The following is an 18,538-nucleotide window of genomic DNA, read 5'->3' as shown; positions in this document are numbered from 1 at the left end:
GCATTTGCCATTAATTGTTGTTTACTTGTTTGTTTATATCCATAATTAATTGATACCTGATTCCCTTACAAGAAACAACAGGAATCTAGGAAACTTAACCTGCACTGTCCAGTATCCAGGTATTTATTTCAGTCACACTGGTAGAATTTTTGGATAAAAAGTTACTGAATCGATTTCGGATCGTATCGTTCTAAATGAACCAATATCGTCCTTGTATCGTATCAACAACCATGAATCTTGATACGAATCGAATCGTTGTTAAAACAAATCGTTACACCCCCAGGATATAGCATATTAAACTAATTTGAAGAATGACCCAACTGTCTTGTCTTTAAAAATGTGCTCCCTGTCATTGGATTGCAATCGGATGACAGGCGTTTGTATAGCTAGTCTCAGTATGGAAGCCGCAGTGAACGATAGGCTACCAAAACGAGAACTAGCGATCTGAAAAATGGCCTGTCCTGTGTCCTTTCTAGAAGCGCACTGCAGCAAGGGAGATTCATGGAGATTCTTGGTCAGGAAGATTCAACTCAAGCCCTTACATCTTTTCAGTTTCTGTTTATGTTACAAGCCCCTGCTCTTTTTCTCTTGTTTTCTCTTTTTTTTTTCTTGAGTGCAGTTGCCAATTGGATGGGGTAGAAGACTGATTACTGCTAACACCTGAGGTCTCTGCCTAGTTAAGGGTTGTTGGTGGCACTTCATATTGGTCTGTCCCAGAAAACTTGTTAGCTGCTTAGATTTTTTTGTCTTTTTTTTTTTGTTACAGAATGGTGCGTTGTTGTTGTTGTTTAGTTAAATTACAATAGATAGAAATCACAGGTATGAATGCTGTCTCTGAAAAATATTTTAACTCTGTGGAAGTTTCAAGATTCAAGATTTTTATTTGTCACATACACAATTATACAGGGTATAACCAGCAGTGAAATGTAGGTCAGGTCCGCTCCAAGGACAGTGCAATTATAAAGTATACAAATATTAAGAAAAAGAAAAGTAGAAAAAATAAGAGAATAAAATAAAATAAAAGATAAAAAATATAAATATAAATGTGCAGGTCAGTACAGGTCAGTATGTTGTTGACTTAAATAGTAATAAGAGGAATGTGCAAAAAGTTGTCCATGGTATTTAAATAGCAGTAATATGAGGTAGAGAAAAATTATGAATATGAATTATGAATCAAGTTGTAGTTTAGGTTAGTTAGCTAACCATCCTCAAGTAAGTGTTGTTTATGTTTATGTTCTTTGTTTTTGTTCCTTTTTTTTTTGCTTTTGTGATTTTCTGAAAAGCTTTTCATGTTGGTCCCTAATATTGGTCCCAAGACGGTGGTTTATGTGAGCTACCGGTATGCTAGAATTACTCCTGGTACTATGAAAAGCAAAACAGGGGTGCTGAACTGCCTGCACAAACACTGGTTATAGACTGGTTATAGTCAGGTAAGCAACACATAGCAGCATGTAGTCGCTGTTTGCGACAGGCTAAAGGTCGCTTGTCCAAGAACGGGACAAGAACAGACTCTGGCCCCAGAACATGAATAATTCAATTCTGGTGGCAAAGGAGTATGACATAAGACCATCATTACTTCACACAGCGTGATTTTATATGATCCCTATAACGTTAGCTACTGAGACAATGTCGAATGAACTAATTGGATAAAGGTACTGTATAAGTCATCAGGAGCCCAGTTTAAGAAAAAGAAAAAATGGAAAATATACAAAAGATGAATGTATACAGCTGTCACGCATCTCCTTATGAAATAGGGTAGTGTAACTTTTGATTGTTAGCCTGTTATACTATGCTGCATGCTGTGCTATTATACATAATGCAACAATATAGACATAAAAAAGCTGCCATTGAGTTAAATGCTTGTTAAAGAGGGTTGTCTTCAGCTGCATTTTTTAAAGTTGTGATAATCTCAGGAAATTGGGTGAGGATAGGAAACATTTCACACTTTTTTTTAATCACTCTAAGTTTGGGCGGACTTCCTGTTTTACTGTTAAAGATATGTGCCACACAATACATTTTAAAAACTAACTTCACTTTTTCTTAAGTTTTGCTCACTGACTTTTAAACTGGTAAAGCAGTATTTTTAGTGAAAATGTGAAGTTAATTCTTCTTTACAGATTCAACCAGGGTTTCTTGTAGATAATGCACACAAAAACAAAAACAAAGAATGATTTTATTTCACACCCTAGTGCACTTTTTTTAGAGTAGTTAAATGTCATAGGCAAATGTCATATTCATACTTTTTAAAATTATTTTTTAATAATCAAAAGTAGTTTTATTTGTTGTAATTTAATAAAATAAAATAAATTAATTGAAATGTGTTTCTGCTGAAAATTATGAAGAGTGGATTATCTTACTGGTTTCTGTGAGTTTCTCTTGTAGAATGTTGGATCAGCGTAAGTGACCTCTTCTTCATGGGCCTCAGCTGTTTCAGAAACAATAATAGATGCATTAAATTGAGACATAATCACGAAATTTGTTTTGGTTATACAAATACTTTATTTGAGGTGTAATATTAAAGTATAAACTCAATTAATATAATACTTTATGTATTTTTACAGATGTTTCAACCAGGGGCGTAGATTACGCGGGGGACGCGGGGGACGTGTCCCCCCCACTTTTTATAAAAAGTGAAGTCGTCCCCCGCACTTTTTCATTGGACAGTTGTGTTCTCGACATGTTGAGGTTTTAATGGAGCAATGTATATAAATGCAGAATGATTTAAAATTCAAAAAGACAAGAAAATGTATACATGACGTTTACGTTTCCATGGCAATCAGTCACTCAGTTTGTGACGTCACGACATGCCCAGGCTCGCGCCCGCGGTCCCGCGCTGTATCCATCATTCATTATTCGGTCGAGATGAGTTCAAAGCGGCAACAAACTCTTCACTCGTTTTTTACAAAGAAGTCAAGCAGCGTAAGTTGTCATGTGGTATCCGAATAGTGTTGCACAATGTTGAGTGACTCTGCCTATTGCTCTTGCTGAATAATTAGCCAGTTTTGATGTTCATTATATGGAGGGGAAAAAAGCTGCCTGGACAAACATGCACTTATTTATTTTCAGTGTATTTTTACGTAACTCTTTTGTAACGTCTTTTATTTTAACACGTATGTATGTTATCAGAACCCTTCAAATAAGAATAAAGATAATGTTGAACTGAGATTTTACAGCGTTTTCAGCATTGTGACATGTTTAACTCAGCCAATACTATACATGATGTATTTCAATCAAGTAACTTATGCAAGCACTGATCTGATACAGGATCAATCTTAATTTAGGGCTGCTCTGTCATTATTGCACTAATTTGACGTTTTTATGTGTTGTCAAGAATGAACAAGAAACAGTCAGCCTAGGTTTGTTAGCAGAATCAGGACGACACACAAGAAAAACAAACTTAACAGGTGAGAAGAACTGATAGAGTGGCTTTTAACACTTGGCTGTTTTTATATTGTATAAAATCTATTAATACACAAGCGTTTGTAGGATTATATATGGACCAATCATAGAAAATAATTAGTCAAATATAGAAAAATAAAAAATAACATTAGTATTATGAACAACTTCTCAGCTATCATTTTTAACCACAGTATGTAATTATTAGCTTGCATATTGGTTGTTTATTAATACTTAAGCACATATTAATTCTGTATTCTTCATGACCATATTCTGCATCCCATAATCCTAAACTTAACAACTATAACGACTACCTTACAAGCTATTAATAAGTAGTAAATTAAGAGTTTATTGAGGCAAAAGTCGGAAATAGTTAATAGTGAATGTGTTTATCATTCTAAAGTGTTAAAAAATAATTTAGGATACAAATGACTGGTTATTGTCCAGCAGTGTACTTAATGTGTTATTTTCTTCTGTATGTCACTATTCCCTGTATGTACATGTTTCAAACACTGCTTTATTTGCTGTAGACAGAGGCAGAAGTGAATACAGTTGAGGATGAATAAGGCAGAAGGTTTCAGTGAGGCTTCAGAGGTAAAGATTATTTACGGCATTGTCTATGATAAGATATTTCTTTTAACATAGACTAATCAGACTAATGTATAATAGAACAGAACAGAATAAAGAAGTATGTGAATGTGCAAGTATCCATTACTGTGTGCCATGTACTCTACATACAACACTCACAATCTGAAATATCTAAACAATAGTACCCTTATAAGGACATCTTTGTAACTTATACTCAAAAAGGTGCATATTAGTACATTAGAGTACCAATATGCACCGTAATGACTTTTGTACCGTTTGACTTATATTTCACTGCTGGTTATACTCTGTATAATGGTGTATGTGACGAATAAAAATCTTGAATCTAATGTACAACTATAAAACTTTTTGGGGTAAATAAGGTACAAAGATGTCCTTTTAAGGGTACTGTCCCAGTGACAAGCTGTTGTATTTCTTTTTTTTTTCTTTTTTCTCTCTTTCTTTCCTTCTGTTTTATAATCATATATAATAATATAATCATAAAGCATATTAAGCAAAAAGGTATGATTAAAAATAAAACCTGTCAATTAGACAAGGGTTAACTGAAAAAAAAAAACAGGTATAACACTAGACATTCCGTCCCCCCCACTTTTGAAATGATGGCTACGCCCCTGGTTTCAACACTAGGTAACACTTGCCTTCTTGATCAGTTTTTCTGTGTTTCCTGCAGATGTAGAAGATCCCGACTGCAGCAACAATCAACAGAGATCCAGCAGCAGCAGCAGCAGCAGAGACTGGCACTATCAGAGATCCAGAGACTAGAGGACATGAAGTAGAGGCCGGTTCTGGTTTTGTAATGGGTAAAGAGGGACAGTCATTAAAGTGATAAAGTGTTTGAGTAGAAAATCTGTCACAAACACTAAACAGTCGGTGAGTGTTTATTGTGATTATTTAGCTCACTAGATAAGACCCTTATTCCTTGGCTGGGATCGTTTGGAGCCCTTTGAAGCTGCATTGAAACTGCATTTTTAACTTTCAATCCGTTGAGCACCATTAAAGTCCACTATATGGAGAACAATTCAGGAATGTTTTCCTCAAAAAAAAAAAAACTTAATTTCTTGGCAACTGAAGAAACAAAGACATGAACATCTTGGATGAAAAGGGGGTGAATAAATTACCAGCAAATTTTCATTTTGGAAGTGGACTAATCCTTTAAGTGCAATCTGATGGTCATGACCCACATGACCTCAAGCAGCCATACTGATTAGATATGTTCTTTTTTAATGTACAACAATGGAGAGATGCCTCAGTATGCAAAAATAATAAGAATTTATATGGATATGGTTCATCATTTACCAGCCACTTTAGGTGCACCTGTTCAACTGCTTGTTAACACATATTTAAACAGCCAATCACATGGCAGCAACTAAAGTAAACATGGTCAAGACCAGGGCTACATTTCCCAAAAGCATCGCAAGCTTAAATTGATTGTAGCTCAATTGGTTTCAATGAGTCTACGATGTGCTTAAGCTTATGATGCTTTTGGGAAACGCAGCCCAGGGGTGTCCAATCTTGGTCCTGCAGGGCCAGTGTCCTGCAGAGTTTAACTCCAACCCTTATTAAACACATCTGAACCAACTAATCAAGGTCTTACTAGGAATGCTAGAACCCCCCAGGCAGGTGTGTTGAGGCAAGTTGGAGCTAAACTCTGCAGGATACTGGCCCTCCAGGAGTTTGGAGACCCCTGGTCAAGACCATCTGCTAAAGTTCAAGCCGATCATCAGAATGGGGAAGAAAGATGATTTAAGTTGCTTTGAACATGGCATGGTTGTTGGTGCCAGACAGGCTGGTCTGAGTATTTTTTTAAACTGCTGATGTACCGGGACTTTCATGCACAACGATCTCTAGGGTTTACAGAGAATGGTCCAAAAAGAGAAAATATCCAGTTTGTTCAGAATTTGGAGCAAACAACATGAAAGCATTGATCCATCCTGCTTTGTATCAACGGCTCAGGCTGGTGGTGTAATTGGAATATTTTCTTGGCATAATCTGGGCCCCTTAGTACCTATTTGGCATTGTTTAAACACCACAGCCTACCTGAGTATTATTCCTGACCATTTTGTGATGGCTACTTCCAGCAGGATAACATACCATGTCACAAAGCTCAAATAACCTCAAACTGGTTTCTAGAATTGCTTTATTCATCCTTTCATATAACGATATGTGCACACCAAAAGCGAAGTGTATTTTCGCATTACGTTGCTTGCTGTAGATGTTGTGGATGTCCCAAGTATGCCAGAAAGCCAAACTCCGACATATCTTGGTTCACAGCTCCATCCAGAGGTGCAACACAACTCAGTGAATTTCATTATCTTCTCCAGGAACTATGCTGGAATGATGGCTGCTTCCAGCACTACTTGAGGATGATGGGTGCCCGCAGACAACTACAGCAATGCTCTCCTCCATTTTCTGATAAAACCGCATGTGTCAAACCAGATGTCAATAAGCTCTTTGCTGATTGGCTTGAAAGCCAACGTGTCATGCAAATTTGAAACTTGAACCAATTCGCATTATACACGTCTTTGCATTGACTTTGTATGTAATGTACTAACAGAAATAATTAAATTAGCTTTTAAAGTGCACATACCAAGTTATATCATGCGCATGCGCTGATTTGTGACTGCGTGTTTTGAGTTTGAGCTCCGTCAAGTTGATTCTTTATCGTCTTTATCTTAAAAACAATTTTATACCCTATCAGTTTCTATAACGTGTGAATATATCCACTAGCATTCTAAAACAAAACCAATCAGAGCGCCTTGTTATCACTAGTTTTAGTGCCTGCTATTAGCTTATAGCCCGTTAGCATCGGCAGTGTGGCTGCCGCTAATCTCGCTTAGATTGCTAATACTCTATTCACACACATTACCATTGTTTCACTTTTGCTTAAATGGCGGATTTGTGTCTACCTTTGAGTGCAGGTTAGGACACGTTCGAGCTGCATTCGGTGCAGCTGGAGCTGGAGGCCGTGGAGAAGCAGATCCGCGACATGGTGGAGAAGCAGGCCCAGCTGAGAGAGCGGAGAGCCGCGCTGGAAACATCCCGGGCTGACGCTCACAAGTCCGGGGTAAGTATACATCACGCTGCTAACACTCCCACCACCTCTACTCCATGTGTTTCACTGCACAGAGCCTGTGCACCCAGGACGCGATCTTCCCAGATGTCCTTCACTCCGGCGCCGGGATGCCACGGACCCTGGGTGTACCATCAGCGGAAGACTTTTCATCGCCAAACCCCGGGCGATGACCTCTCCCCCTCCGCCGCCTCCGGTCTTCGAGATCTCCACCCGGAACCTCCGCGAGACGGAACACGACGCTGTGATCTCCATCGTCCGGCACGTCCGTGCTACGTTAGCTGAAGGTAAAGTGCACACTCACTGTTTCCCCGGTACTCGTGTTCTCGATGTTTCTGCGCAGATACCCGCGATCCTGAAGGGCGACGAGAGCATCGGTGCTGTCGTGCTGCACGCAGGGGTTAATGGCACCAAGCTGCGGCAGACGGAGACACTGAAGAGGGACTTCAGGAGCCTGATCGAGACAGTATGCAGCACATCACCCACGACGACGATCATCGTGTCAGGACTGCTTCCCACGTATCGACGAGGACACTAAAGGTTCAGTAGACTGTTTGCTTTAAACGAATGGTTATTGTCATGGTGTAAAGAACAGAAACTGCTCTTTGTTAATAATTGGAATCTTTTCTGGGAGCGTCCTAGGCTTTTTCGTGCTGATGGCCTGCACCCCAGCAGAGTCGGAGCAGAACTCCTGTCAGACAACATCTCCAGGACGCTACGCTCCATCTGACTAGTAAGCCAATTCTCAAATAACTGTTATGATGACTTTTGTTCTACCCACTTAAAAGATAGAAGTACTTGCGTTGTCCAATCTATACAGATAAAATTCAAATTCAAATTTATTTGTCACATACATATACATACATAGTACGACATGTAGTGAAATGTATTGTACGACTGTCCAACAAATTGTCCAACAAAATTAAGAAAACCTCAAGTTTACAAAAATACAAATAGAAAATAAGTACAGTAAACATATATATTGAAATAAACTAGCAATAAAATAAAATAGAATAAAATAAAAATATATATGAGAATAAAAATAGAATGATTCTATATAGATTCTATAAAATAAAGTAAAGTGTATGATAAAGTGCCCGTGTGCTGTGCAGTGCAGTAAAGTGTATAGTGAGTAAAAGGAATACTAAAGACAAATGTTATGTAAATCCCACTCATTTATCCTCACGTAACCTTCTACAACTGAGACTGACATTAGTGCAGATTGTAGTTGAAATTGTGCAAGTGAAAGTGTGGGGTGATGTGATTAGAGTGGAGAGTGGTTAAGACTCCAAATGGCCTGCGGGAAGAAGCTCCTCCTCATTCTCTCTGTGTTCGCCTTCATGGAGCGGAAGCGCCTCCCTGAACGCAGCAGAGAAAAGAGTCCATTGTTGGGATGGCTGAGGTCCTTCACTATCTCCCTGGCCCTGGTCAGGCACCGCTTGATGTAGATCTCCTGCAGGTCAGGGAGCTCGGTGTGGATGGTACGTTCCGCTGAACGCATCACCCTCTGGAGGGCTCGTCTGTCCTGCATAGTGCAGTTCCCGAACCAGGAAGTGATGCTTCCCGTCAGGACGCTCTCGATGGTGCAGGTGTAAAATTCTTGAAAAGTGTAAAAAGATTGTGTCTGTTCCCCGAATAGAGAGGTCAAAATATAAATCTAATGCAGGATCTAGAAAAAATCTGATCATGATTAAACCAGAAAAACGCAAAATAAATGAACAAAAACTATTTTTAAAGCTTGGGCTCCTAAACATTAGATCACTCGCACCCAAAGCAGTTATTGTAAATGAAATAGTCACAGATAATAATTTTGATGTACTCTGCCTGACTGAAACCTGACTCAAACCAAATGAATATTTTGGTCTAAATGAGTCTACTCCACCAAGCTACTGTTATAAACATGAGCCCCATCAGACTGGTCGTGGCGGCGGTGTGGCAACAATATATAGTGATATTCTCAATGTTACTCAGAAAACAGGATACAGGAGGTTTAACTCATTCGAAATACTTCTGCTTAATGTTACACTGTTAGATATGCAAAAGAAATCTCTCCTATCTCTTGCTCTGGCTACTGTGTATAGACCGCCAGGGCCATATACAGATTTCCTAAAAGAATTTGCAGATTTCCTCTCAGATCTATTAGTTAATGTTGATAAACTGCTAATTGTCTGAGATTTTAACATTCACGTTGATAATACAAATGATGTGTTAGGACTTGTGTTTACTGACCTATTAAACTCTTTTGGAGTCAAGCAAAACGTCACCGGGCCCACTCATCGTTTTAATCATACGCTAGATTTAATTATATCGCATGGAATTGATCTTACCAATATAGATATCGTACCTCAAAGTGATGTTACTGATCATTTCCTTGTATCGTGCATGCTGCGTGTTACTGATATTAATTATATGGCTCCGCATTATCGTCCGGGCAGAACTATTGTTCCAGCCACCAAAGACAGATTCACAAATAACCTGCCTGATTTATCTCAACTGCTCTGTGTACCCATAAATACACATGAACTAGATGAAATAACTAGCAATATGGGCACTATCTTCTCTAATACATTAGAAGCTGTTGCCCCCCTCAAATTGAAAAATGTTTGAGAAAAACGTACTGCGCCATGGTACAACAGTTATACCCATTCTCTCAAGAAAGAAACTCGTAATCTTGAGCGCAAATGGAGAAAAACTAAATTGGAAGTTTTTAGAATTGCGTGGAAAAACAGTATGTCCAGCTATAGACAGGCTCTAAAAGCTGCCAGGGTAGAGCATATCCGCAAACTCATAGATAATAACCAAAACAATCCAAGGTTCTTATTTAGCACAGTGGCTAGATTAACAAATAAACAGACACCACCCAATCTAAATATTCCCTCACAGTTTAATAGTAATGACTTTATGAATTTGTTTACTGATAAAATAGATAACATCAGAAATACAATGACAAATGTAGATTCCACTGCGTCTAGTATTTCAGCTTCATTCATCGCACCCAAAGAAAAACTCCAGTGCTTTACAACTATAGGACAGGAAGAGCTAAATAAACTTATCAGTGCATCTAAACCAACAACGTGTTTATTAGATCCTGTACCCACCAAACTACTGAAAGAATTGTTACCTGTAGCAGAAGAACCGCTTCTCAATATTATTAACTCATCGTTATCTTTAGGTCACGTCCAAAAACCATTCAAGCTGGCGGTTATTAAGCCTCTTATTAAGAAACCACAACAAGATTCTAATGAACTGGCAAATTACAGACCCATTTCAAATTTTCCGTTTATGTCTAAAATTTTTGAAAAAGTTGTGTCTGCTCAATTGTGCTGCTCCTTGCAAAAAAATTATCTCTATGAGGTCTCTATCAGGTTTCAGGCCTCATCATAGTACAGAAACTGCACTTGTTAAAATTACAAATGACTTCTTGCTTCAGATCAAGGCTGCATCTCATTGCTAGTATTACTTGAGCTTAGTGCTGCGTTCGACACTATAGACCATGACATACTCATAGATCGATTACAAAACTATACTGGTATTCAAGGGCAGGCTTTAAGATGGTTTAGATCCTACCTGTCCGATCGCTACCACTTTGTTCATTTAAATGGAGAGTCATCACAATTATCACCAGTAAAATATGGAGTACCACAAGGATCTGTCCTAGGTCCTCTGCTATTTTCAATATACATGTTGCCTCTTGGTAATATTATTAGAAAATACGGGATTGGTTTTCATTGTAATGCTGATGATACTCAACTATATATCTCAACAAGACCAGATGAAACTTCTAAACTAAGCTAACAGATTGTGTAAAAAAATTTAAAAGATTGGATGACCAATAATTTCCTCCTATTAAATTCAGATAAGACAGAGATATTACTTATTGGACCAAAAAACAGTACACAGTGGATCCGTCTAGTTGTAAATTGTAATCCAAGAGATTCTGTCACGTCCTCTAAAGTCAAAAATCTGGGTGTTATATTAGACAGCAACTTGTCCTTTGAAAATCATATTTCCCATGTTACAAAAACAGCATTCTTCCATCTTAGAAACAGTGCCAAGCTTCGAAACATGCTACCTGTTTCTGATGCAGAAAAGCTAGTTCATGCATTCATGACCTCTAGACTGGACTATTGTAATGCACTGCTAGGTGGTTGTCCTGCATCTTCAATAAACAAGCTACAGATCCCAAATGCAGCGGCTAGAGTTCTTACTAAGTCAAGAAAATATGATCATATTACCCCAATTTTACAGTCTCTGCACTGGCTACCTATTCAGTTCCGTATCATTTACAAAATATTATTACTTGCCTATAAGGCCCTAAATGGTTTAGCTCCTGCTTACCTAACTTGTCTTCTACCACGCTACAATCCAACCCGCTCCATAAGGTCGCAAAACTCTGGACTTTTGGTAGTACCTAGGATAGCAAAGTCCACTAAAGGAGGTAGAGCTTTTTCACATTTGGCTCCCAAACTCTGGAATAACCTTCCTGATAACGTTCGGGGTTCAGACATACTCTCTCTGTTTAAATCTAGATTAACGACACATCTTTTTAGCCAAGCATTCACATAATTCATTTTATAATCTTGTACTGCGGTTATATCTGATCAAATGTACATTATTATTATTATTCTTTAGCTTGGGTTGAACAAATCATTTTTGCTTAGATGGAACAGCAGCTACGCTAATTATGTCTCTATTTGTTTCTCTGTTTCTGCGTAACTAGGAATTACAGAAGCTTCAGTCTGGTTCCAACCCTTAAATGATCTGAGATGGCCAAACACCTGAGGAAAGACAATGCCAACCCCTCAGAGGACTTCGGAGGATGCCAACGCTCAGACAACATACAGAATTACCAAACTTTGCCATAAGACCTGTTACCCTGCACCAGATCGCCGACGAGAATAAATAGAATAAATGAAATGGGTTAATCTTGACAAACTATATATCATTCTGAAGGTCTAAGCCTCAAGCATCGACGACAGATCGCTGTTTTCCGATGTATGTATTTGCTACATTTGTGTAAGCAGTACACATCAAAACATGCAGAATAAAAAAGCAGTACGTACCAGATTCATTGTAATAACGAGTCACAAACGCGTCCACTGCTGAAATCCCAGTTTAGTTAGAAAGATAAGGGTCCACAGAACAACATACCAGCGAGCACTTTTAGTCCAACGAAACAATAACGTTGTAATAAGGATAAATATTCCTTTGTTTACATTTCATTTCTTCGGGAGAGTTATCCCTGATAGCACACATACATCTCGGAGACATCTATTTGACGTCTGCATTTACATCTGCAAGACGAATTTTTTAGGCTGTTTGCTCATCTACAATACGTCTATAGGACCTTTCCTTTTAGATGTCAAATAAATGTCTATTAGATGTCTTTAAGATGTTTATGATTTAGAATGTATGTAAAACTGACATATTAAAGACATCTGTCAGACGTTTGTAGACAGCAGATGCTTTCCAGATCAAGAGATCTTTAACAGACATCTTGCAGACGTACGTGTGCTATCTGGGATTGTTTGCATCCGTTATGGAATAAATTACGCTCAAAAACAGCATCTTGGTGGTAAAAAAAACAACACGGTGTTGTAGCATACAGTTTTACAAACAGAATGAGACCGTCCACGGAAAAAAAGTCTAAGATAAGCGGAATATAGTTTATTTGAATTTGGTGCTCTCTCCTGAAAGCGTGACGCACGCTGTGACGCAGCTGTCATCTGAGCGGGACGTAATTTAGCGATCTGCTTTTTCCATAAAAAACTGTTTGTTTTTTTTTCTTCAACATTTTTTATATGTGTGTGTGGGGAATGTGCCGTATCATATGTATGGACGCACATCAGCGTGTTTATTACCGACTCTATGACGGCTATCATTGTGATTCAATGATCAGCTATTATTGATTATATGGCCCATCTGTATGATTATCATCTGTATGGACGCACATCAGCGTGTGATTACTGACTGTATGACCATGTCTGCCAATATCAGTTTATGTCTGGCAATCAGAATATATACTTCAGTATACATACTATACAAAGCATTTTTTTTATTACTCAATTATTTTTGTATTTTTTAGTGCACAAATACACGCAGACACTTATAAGATGTCTAAAATTCTGTCTATTATTCTATAATTGAAAAACTATGCAGGAATATGTATAATGACTAAAATAGTTTGTATAAGTCTGCAATACATTGGGTGGTTATTTTTCCTCAAACAGCGGGGCTGGGGGGACTATAAATATTTTCATAAAAAATATTGCAGGAATCTCATTTTTCATGGTATCGTCTTCAAATTTGAAATATAAACATATCAAGGTTCTGCAATATATAAATATATTGTGGAAACTTAAATTCCTGTAGAGCTGCTTTGCAATGATTTGTATCGTAAAAAGCGCTATACAAATAAACTTGAATTGAATTGAATTGTCCATGATGTAACATGTAGGCGTGTACAAAAAAGATCTATAGTTAAACTTTACAGTCACAATATTTAAATGTTGTAATTTATTATTATGTATACATTATTTATGTTTTTGTCACTGTTGCTGGCACTTTTCCAGAAAAAAACTTTCAGTTGAAATCTGAATGAGCTAACCGATCGTTAGATTTAATCACCATTGGTAGCGCGATTTATTGTAATGCTTTTTTCCTCATTTGGTCAGAGCAAGCGTGGCAGACTTGTTACTTACTTCTTCAGATGACAATATACGGTGAAAATTGTTATTTGGGTCATATATTCCAAGACGCAAGCTAGAATCTGTGATTACTAAGTACAGGATTCACATCGGTGTGGTGATTGACAGCTACACATACTCCTCAAAACATTAGAATAATCTGCGCTGGAGCCATGCCGGAATACAACCCATGCAATAAAAAATATTCCGCAAGGAACTGCAATTCCAGGTTTTCAAACGCAGATGGCGACAAAGAGGCAAAACTTACGGACTGCAGCTTTAAAAACGTCTCTCTGAAAGTAATAATAAATAACCACAAACAACCTGGATTTTATCTTTCTAAATGAAACATGGTTAGAAGACGGCTGCAGTTCAACAGTCATCACTGAAACAGCCCCTCCTAACTTTAATTTTATAAGTGTCTGCAGGACTGTTAGGAGAGGTGGAGGTGTAGCTGCTCTGTTTAAAGATGTTTATCAGTGCAAGCAAATGTCATTTGGTCAGTATTTGACTTTTGAATACCTAGGTATTGTGCTGAAAGGTGCTCCACGCACCCTGTTTATCATTATTTACAGGCCTCCAAAATATTCTCCAGCCTTTGTTGATGATTTCACTGAACTGTTATCAATGATTTCCTCAGAGTTTGACTGTTTTGCTATTGCAGGGGATTTTAATATTCACATAGATAATGCAGAAATCAAAACTACAAAATAAATTATAACTGTTTTAAACACTCTTGACCTGAGTCAGCATGTGCATGGACCCACACACAATCGTGGACACACTCTAGATTTACTCATCAGTAGAGGTCTAAACATCTCATCCATTGTAATCAAGGATGTAGCACTATCTGATCACTTCTGTATTTTCTTTGATATATTGATCTCAGTCACCACTGAATCTAGATCTGTCTCTATCAGAAAGAGATGCATTAACGAGAACACTAGTGCGCTATTTATGGAGGCAATATCATTAACACCAAGCATTTCTGCAGACTCTGTTGATCTTCTCCTGGAGTCATTTAACTCAAAAGTTAAGAATGTTATTGATGATATTGCCCCGATAAAGGTCAGCAAGAAGACGGGGAAACATAAATCAATTTGGAGAAAATCAACAGCAGTTCAGAGCATGAAAAGACAATGCAGAAAAGCTGAGCGGATGTGGCGGAAGACGAAACTCGAAATTCACTATAGCATCTATAAAGACAGCCTTCATGCTTTCAATGTGGAACTAGCCACAGCTAGACAGACTTTCTTTTCAAACCTTATAAACAGTAACTTAAACAACACTCGCACTCTTTTTGCGACTGTTGAGAGACTGACAAACCCCCCAAGTCAGATTCCCAGTGAAATGCTCTCCGACAGCAAATGCAATGAGTTTGCTTCCTTCTTTTCTGAGAAGATCAATAATATCAGAAAGGAGATTGGCACATCCTCAAGTTATGCAGAGGTCACACAGATTCGACCGCAATTTTAAAAAAGAAGTGACTATGTGTGTTTTTAAAGAAATTGATAACAAAATTTTGGAAGAAATAGTACAGCACCTTAAATCTTCAACCTGCTATCTTGACACACTTCCCACATCCTTTTTCAAAAATGTGCTTAACTGTTTAGAAGCTGATCTCTTAGAAGTGGTGAACGCCTCACTTCTTTCTGGGACTTTTCCAAACTCCCTTAAAACTGCAGTTGTTAAGCCCTTTCTGAAAAAGCGCAATCTTGATAACACCATGTTGAGCAACTATAGACCCATATCAAATCTTCCTTTCATAGGTAAGATTATTGAAAAGGTAGTTTCTAATCAGCTGAACAACTACTTAAAGTCAAATGGATACCTGGACAATTTTCAATCTGGTTTCCGAGCACATCACAGCACAGAGACAGCACTCATTAAGATAATAAATGATATTCACGTCAATTCTGATTCTGGCAAAATATCAGTGCTGGTACTACTAGATCTTAGTGCTGCGTTTGACACTGTCGATCATAACATACTCTTAGACAGACTGGAAAACTGGGTTGGGCTTTCTGGGATGGCACTCAAATGGTTCAGGTCATACTTAGAAGGGAGAGGTTATTATGTGAGTGTAGGAGAGCATAAGTCTAAGTGGACGGTCATGACATGTGGAGTCCCACAAGGCTCAATTCTTGCACCGCTCTTGTTTAAGCTGTATATGCTCCCACTAAGTCAGATAATGAGGAAGAACCAAATTGCCTATCACAGCTATGCTGATGATACCCAGATTTACCTAGCCTTATCTCCAAATGACTACAGCCCCATTGACTCCCTCTGCCAATGCATTGATGAAATTAACAGTTGGATGTGCCAGAACTTTCTTCAGTTAAACAAGGAGAAATCTGAAATCATTGAATTTGGAAACAAAGATGAAGTTCTCAAGGTGAATGCATACCTTGACTCTAGGGGTCAAACAACTAAAAATCAAGTCAGAAATCTTGGGGTGATTCTGGAGACAGACCTTAGTTTCAGTAGTCATGTCAAAGCAGTAACTAAATCAGCATACTATCATCTCAAAACATTGCAAGAATTAGATGTTTTGTTTCCAGTCAAGACTTGTTCATGCCTTTATCACCAGCAGGGTGGATTACTGTAATGGTCTCCTCACCGGCCTTCCCAAGAAGACCATTAGACAGCTGCAGCTCATCCAGAACGCTGCTGCCAGGATTCTGACTAGAACCAGAAAATCTGAGCATATCACACCAGTTCTCAGGTCCTTACACTGGCTTCCAGTTACATTTAGGATTGATTTTAAAGTACTTTTACTCGTTTATAAGTCACTCAATGGCCTAGGACCTAAATATATTGCTGATATGCTCACTGAATATAAACCGAACAGACCACTCAGATCATTAGGATCGAGTCAGTTAGAAATACCAAGGGTTCACACAAAACAAGGGGAGTCTGAATTAGCTATTATGCGGCCCGCAGTTGGAACCAGCTTCCAGAAGAGATCAGATGTGCTAAAACATTAGCCACATTTAAATCAAGACTCAAAACTCATCTGTTTAACTGTGCATTTGTTGAATGAGCATTGTGCTATATGTCCGAACTGACTGCAATAAATTTTAGGTGTAATAATTTTCTTTAAATTTATTTTAAATCATTTTCTATATCATTTTAAAATTCCTTGTTTTTATTATTTTTATTTATATGTTTTTATTGATTTTAATGTCTATTTCACTTTCTTTTATGTAAAAGCACTTTGAATTACCACTGTGTATGAAATGTGCTATATAAATAAACTTGCCTTGCCTTGCCTTGCCTAAATAAATATAAATTCAAAAGCAAAACATGTGCATGCAATTCTCTGGTTTAGGGTTGTTGAAGGGGTATTTAAACCTTTTGTATAGGGTTGAGGGGGTACATAACAGCTAAAAATGTTGAGAACCACTGCAATAGAGCACCTTATTCACATCATGAATGTGCAGCCAATAAATCTGCAGCAACTGTGTGATGCTATCACGTTAAAATGTAAAAAAGTCACTGAGGAATGTTTCCTTCACCTTTTTGAATCTATGGCATGAAAAATTAAGGCAGTTCTGAAGGCGAAAAGGGGGTCCAATTTGGTACTAGCCAGGTGTACATAATGAAGTGGCTGGTGAGTCTGTCCATGCTTGCAAGACATAATTTGGAGTTTGACACAGGGGTTTTATATGGGAAAAAAATGAAAAATTAAATATATATACCTACACATACATACACACACAGGTACATCTAAAAAAAAATCATATTGTGGAAAAAGTTCATTTTTTTTCCTGTAACATTTCAATAAGTGAAACTTTCATATATTCTAGATTCATTACTTAAAACAAAAACTTTTGAAATGTTTTACTTTATAATTTTGATGATTAGCGTTTACAGCTCATGAAAGTCAATAATCCAGTACCTCAAAATATTAGAATATTTGCATTTAAGTTTCATTAAATGATCATTCCTACAGTATAAATTCTAAGAATTTCTTTGAAACCACAATAATGGGGAAGACTGCTGACTTGGCAATGGTCCAGAAGACAATCATTGACACCCTCCACAAAGAGGGTAATGCTGCATTCATGTTCTATCGGAATTATCGTAAATACAAGTTTCCTAGTCGGAAATTGGTCATATAAGGCATCTCTAACGGCCTGTTTACACCTGGTCACTTCATGCGTTTTCTCTGATCGGATATCTATCTGATTTGTTAAAACGTTTCCATTTACACTTCGCAAAACGGATATAAATCCGTTCTTTAATTCCCATCCTATATGCAAATTTAACAGAGTTCACTTCAATGAAAACAATGTATATGCACGTGCATTTTATTCTTTAGCAGATAATTTCAATACCAGAGACCGCAACAGGAGAGAGTGCTGCACCAGAACTGGAAAGATAAGTTAGTCTTACTACTTTTAACGAGGATGATTGTGTGTTGAGCGTCTGCGACTTACTTTCAGTTTAATTCACTCCAGTTTGCGCGCCAGCTTGCTGAAGAGATACTCAGATACACATCCGCGGTGATGCTTGTTGCATTAACTCTGTCATGTCTGACTACAACATACCATAGAGCCTATAAAACGCTCTCACACCTTTATTTTTTATATTTTGGAAGGAGTAAAATTAGCATATGTGGTTTCAGCAACCAGATGCATTTACACTTGTCCAGTTTCGTCTGGAATGCGGCCCAGAACACCTCCTGAAGTGGTTTGAGCAATCGGATTTATATCCGTCTCGAATGCGTTTCAGAGGGCATTTACACCTGGTCTTTTAACGATTGTATAGCTATCTG

At 37.9% G+C, this 18,538-nt stretch overlaps 1 protein-coding gene and 1 long non-coding RNA gene across 3 annotated transcripts in view; one reads left to right on the top strand and one right to left on the bottom strand.

Annotated features, from left to right (window-relative positions):
• LOC306867156 (uncharacterized protein) overlaps nucleotides 1–18,538 on the bottom strand; it is a 33,040-nt gene that overhangs the window by 8,885 nt on the left and 5,617 nt on the right. Inside the window, exons 3-4 of the mRNA XM_079412709.1 lie at nucleotides 4,641–4,787; nucleotides 2,358–2,425 (exon numbers count right to left, since the gene is read on the bottom strand). Of these exons, the coding sequence (XP_079268835.1) occupies nucleotides 2,358–2,425; nucleotides 4,641–4,787 (215 nt within the window). The remainder of the gene's footprint in view (nucleotides 1–2,357; nucleotides 2,426–4,640; nucleotides 4,788–18,538) is intronic.
• LOC306867157 lies at nucleotides 2,813–12,136 on the top strand. Of its 2 annotated transcripts, XR_013783995.1 has the most exons (6): nucleotides 2,813–2,919; nucleotides 3,332–3,404; nucleotides 3,927–3,990; nucleotides 4,673–4,802; nucleotides 6,921–7,805; nucleotides 11,793–12,136. It is a non-coding gene; the product is annotated as an uncharacterized lncRNA (long non-coding RNA). The 2 variants fall into 2 exon arrangements; XR_013783996.1 differs by lacking the exon at nucleotides 11,793–12,136 and having other exon boundaries at nucleotides 6,921–8,069.

The sequence above is a fragment of the Barbus barbus genome (assembly GCF_936440315.1).
Source record: "Barbus barbus genome assembly, chromosome: 49".
Taxonomy (NCBI): Eukaryota; Metazoa; Chordata; class Actinopteri; order Cypriniformes; family Cyprinidae; genus Barbus; species Barbus barbus.
The sequence above is the reverse complement of the archived record's forward strand: the minus strand, read 5'-3'. Positions and strand labels throughout refer to the sequence as shown.